Here is a 4793-nt window from a genome sequence, read left to right as displayed (position 1 = left end):
AACATATATTGCCATTTTTTAGTATTCATTAATATAATCCCTAACTCGTAAGTGCAAAATTGTTGCCATACCCAATATGATCTTTCGTCGCGGAAAAAAAATTCGCATATATTTGCTACCAAAATATTTGCTCCTACGAAGAAAGAAAATTTAAGAATATTTAAAAGATAAAAAAATATTAAATTGAATAACAATAACCCTTCGTGGAATTACGCACATATTTTTTGTGCAAAAATGCGTGGGATCACATTCCGTATTCCACTATTTTATGCAATTATCCTCTCCTGCATAATGATATTCCAGTATAATTTAATTTAATCTTTAGAACAGTTCGTTTTGCTCACATTTTATAGTGCACATTATAAATGCTATACGTTTACTAACAACTGTTCGGAACCCATTTTAAAAACTCATATAAATCTGTATGCAACAAGTAAATCGGAGTAAGGATTTTTCTATCCCTTTATTAAAAGATTGTTCATTTTTTACTCCTTAAAATATTTGAACCTTTATCATTAGCGTTGTTTAAACCTTTCTTTAGCACTATATTTTTAATAATAATGATAACTACATTTTTTATAAAATATTTCCTTTTTACAACTTTCTAAAAATTTTAACATTTTCCTCTGCAAGTATCTATATCATAAATAAATTATGCCCTTTCAAATGCACATATTTTGATGTTTTTTTATTAGCATTTTTCTGTACACGTGTCCATTCAATATTTTTATAGTAATGCCCCTCCAAATAAGTTATTTTTACAAATATTTTAGCCAATTATTTCATAACGTTTACCATTTCGTTTAGTACATATGCCACCATTTCACAAGTGGTCCTCCATTGTTAAAAATGAACGAAGTTGTTATATATACATATCCAATTAATGTGATGAAATTTTTATTACAACTTTATTTAATATGTAAACAATTCTGCTACATCTGTGTCACAGTTATGTTGCAGTGTTTTTTCATCTTTAAACTTACAAATTAGTGGATTTACATGTGCATGCCAAGTCATACATTTCAATTAGTCTTCCATGTGAATAAAACATTAGCTTTTTTATTTCTGTAATTATTTATAATGATACATATTTCACTTTTTTTTCCCCTTCATTTGACATTTACCATTTAACGTTTTGATTTATGCAATATATTAACTCTTCGTACAATATTTTTTTTATGCAATATTCGTGAAAAATAAAAAACATTTTGACATTATATTTTTATCATTTTCACGTACTTGTGATTTTCCATGGGTTCATCCCTTTTAAGGAATTATCTCTAGTTACACATTATTTGTAACGTTTAACCTTTCACATCTGTGTATTTATTTATATGGTTTGATTTCTTCTTGCATCATCCTAATTAATCTCCCCACATATTGATTTATGTGCATCGTCACACTTCTTATCACTCATTTGAGTGATAATTGTTACGTTTGTACAAAAAATAGTTTCATACATGCAAATATAATTTCGTAATTGAACACATCCCCATTATATAACATTTTAGGGAATAATATTTATAATTTATTCCTAATATTTTCTGTCAATGATTTTTTACTTTGTCCCTTTTGTAAATTATGTAAAATTTTTGTTTATTAAATATACTTTCTTTTTTTTTTTTTTCCTGAACGAGTTCAATTTCACGATATCATTGAATGAAATCACAGTAAATTCACATTTCCACTTTAATGTATCATTGTACAAAATCGAAATGATTATACACTTTTACAACTCTAAGGCGTATTTAAATATCTTCCTATCAGCTATCCGGATGATACTACCTTTTCGTTCTGTGATTCTTTCAATCATGAAATTATTCCGTTCGTTTACGCTTGTTTCATTATTAATATCGTTTTGTGCAAAAAAAACTTATACTATAATTAGTTTCTCATTAATGAATATAAAGTTATGATTATCCTTACGAACGATTTGTATATATTGCAAAATTAATATTATTTTTTTTTTTTTTTTTTTTTCCTCCTGAACGAGTTCAATTTCATGATATCATTGAATAAAATCCCAGTAAATTCACATTTCCACTTTAATGTATCATTGTACAAAATCGAAATGAGTATACACTTTTACAACTCTAAGGCGTATTTAAATATCTTCCTATCAGTTATCTGGATGATGCTACCTTTTCGTTCTGTTATTCTTTCAATCATGAAATTATTCCGTTCGTTTACGCTTGTTTCATTATTAATATCATTTTGTGCAAAAAAAACTTATACTATAATTAGTTTCTCATTAATGAATATAAAGATATGATTATCCTTACGAACGATTTGTGTATATTACAAAATTAATATTAGAATACACAACACTGATGATTGGATTAATTTTTTTTTTTTGTCAAATGTAAATACTCAACAACTTGGAAATTTTACTTTTTAATCTAATACACACATATACAAATTTGATGAGAACTTTGTGTACTGATAAATAATGCATATTATTTCTTTTCTTTTAAATAATTAATTCATCTTCCTTTTTATGTACATTCAAAAGATCATTATATAATATATGACATTGTTACCTAAAAAAAACAGCACAATATTAATTAGTTTTGTATGTGTTCAACATGACAGAATCTGATGTAGATGAATTACCTTCAGAAAAATTTTTTAAAGCGTTGACTGGTGACCAAAAGACTAGTACGTATTCTATTGTTTGTGGAAATGTTACAACAGATTCATCTGAAAAAGAAATTAATAAAATTTGCACCAAACTTGCAAAAAATATATACTATTTAGAAAATGTTCATAATGACGATTCATCATTTTTCGATAAGCATTGTTATGATTTGAATTACTGGTTATATGATGAATTAACTACACAGTTTGATGAAGTTGAGACAAAAAAAAATATATATCCTTTTTTTGAAGAAATTCAAAAACAGTGGAATAATATTGACAGAAACGGACGACCTAATAAAAATGGTAAAATATGTAATCCTGAATCCCAACTTTTTAAAACGGGATTATTCAAATCTATCAAAAAATTACTTGATTACCTTGAAAATTTTGAAACATTTGAACAGAAAAAAGGAACAAAGAATACAGAATCAAATAAATATTGTGACAATATTAAAGAATGTGTTCCATTATATTTTACGTTTAAAAAATTATGTGAACTAATAAAAAATGACATATGCACAAAATATTTACAAAATAATGATCGTTATGATCCTAAAAAATTATTGTCTGAGTTAGCATGTGTGCAAGAAGGATCATATGAAGATAAACTTGATAAAAGTCTCGTAACAGAAGTGATAAAAACATATCAATCAGGTTTTGGCAACATTCTCCCAGGTTTTGGTAGTATAATCCCAGGTTTGGGTAATCTGTTCACAGGAAGTCTTCAAGGCATGTTTACGAATTCTATATATAATTTAATGCAACAGGGACTTGAAAACGGTGATATAGAAACCCTTTTTAATAGAATTACATCCTATGCGGGTATATTTTACACGGAAAAATTCCAAAAATATGGGTTACCATCTCTTTTTGGTCTTGGATGTCTTACCTTTTTTTTTTTTCATTTTATATAAGGTAAAATCAAAATATATATTAAAATATGTGCATTTTAAAAAAGAATTAATAATTTTAATAAAATACATACAATTGTGAAACACATGTAATACATATATCTTTTATTCTTCCATTTTAGTGTTGTGGGTGTTTACCCTGTTGTTGTATTCCCAAGAAAAAGAAAAAAAAACGTAAACATATAAGTGATTTGGACACAAGTGAATTAATGAGTACCTCAATAGGATTTCCAGCCCCCATGATGCCAATGAGCCCATACGCTTTACGATACCAACCCATGTGAAAATAGCGCATATTATAATTATACGAAATATAAGTCGATATATCCAGAACGGTTATTAACCTCCAGAGGAAGGAAGAACAACATATGCAATTATGTTCATAAAATTATAAAAGTTAAAATGTAGTATATTACTGTTTGTATATCTAAATGGCGAAAATGTAGAAAATAACGTAATATTGAGCATATTGGAATTTAAAAAAATAGACTCCAAATGAGAAACATATTGTTCTATGAGAGCTAATTTAGAAAATGCCACATAGCATTACGACACAAAGAAACTTATTCCTATTTTCATTTTCGAGAAAGCAACAGTTATGTCACAGCCATGTAATGTTGTAGCTGTGGATGCAGCAAGCTTACCAAGTTGTACTACTTTATGCTTTTCAATTTATACCTTATTTCTAGAGGCACATTTTTTAAGTAAAATTTTTAGTTAGAATAAATATTAGAAAAGCTACCAAAATTTAGAAGATTTTCTAAAATGTTTAGTCCAAGTAATAGATGTAGAGCATGCTGACATCCTAAAAAATTACGCTCTCTAAAGTTCAATTTGGTATAGAGTGTAATCCAAATATGACTAAAATTACTTGTCTTCCGCTTCAGCAGTATGGGCGTAATGTGCTTATAACATTTCAAACTGTCTGCATTTCTCACTTCATATCATTAATAAGCACTTTAATGAATACGTATTATTCCTATAATTAAGTTAAATATTCTACAAATTCAACTATTTATTTGCTAATTTTGTGTAATTTTTTCAAGGAAATGTATATTTTGCGCGAACTTTTTTTAATTCTTAATTTTTATGTATACTTGTTTGAAAAGTAATCATCTTGATTTTGTTTCATTAACATACAAATGCACCATTCATAAAATTGTGCCAAACGGGGTATGTTTCGTCAAAAAAGTAGATTCCTTTTTTATTTTTTAGTTTCATGGAATGTACTTCATCTATTAG

General features: G+C 27.0%; 1 protein-coding gene across 1 annotated transcript; it reads left to right on the top strand.

Annotated features, from left to right (window-relative positions):
- Positions 1-2585: 2585 nt before the first annotated feature.
- Positions 2586-3141, top strand: PCYB_033020 (VIR-like CYIR protein; the record flags this gene model as incomplete). Its single annotated transcript, XM_004220974.1, has 2 exons — positions 2586-2852; positions 2890-3141. The coding sequence occupies 2 exons, from the start codon at positions 2586-2588 to the stop codon at positions 3139-3141; spliced, it is 519 nt and encodes a 172-aa protein (XP_004221022.1).
- Between the last annotated feature and the right edge of the window lie 1652 nt (positions 3142-4793).

Source organism: Plasmodium cynomolgi, chromosome 3 (genome assembly GCF_000321355.1).
Source record: "Plasmodium cynomolgi strain B DNA, chromosome 3, whole genome shotgun sequence".
NCBI classification, from domain to species: Eukaryota; Apicomplexa; class Aconoidasida; order Haemosporida; family Plasmodiidae; genus Plasmodium; species Plasmodium cynomolgi.
The sequence above is the reverse complement of the archived record's forward strand: the minus strand, read 5'-3'. Positions and strand labels throughout refer to the sequence as shown.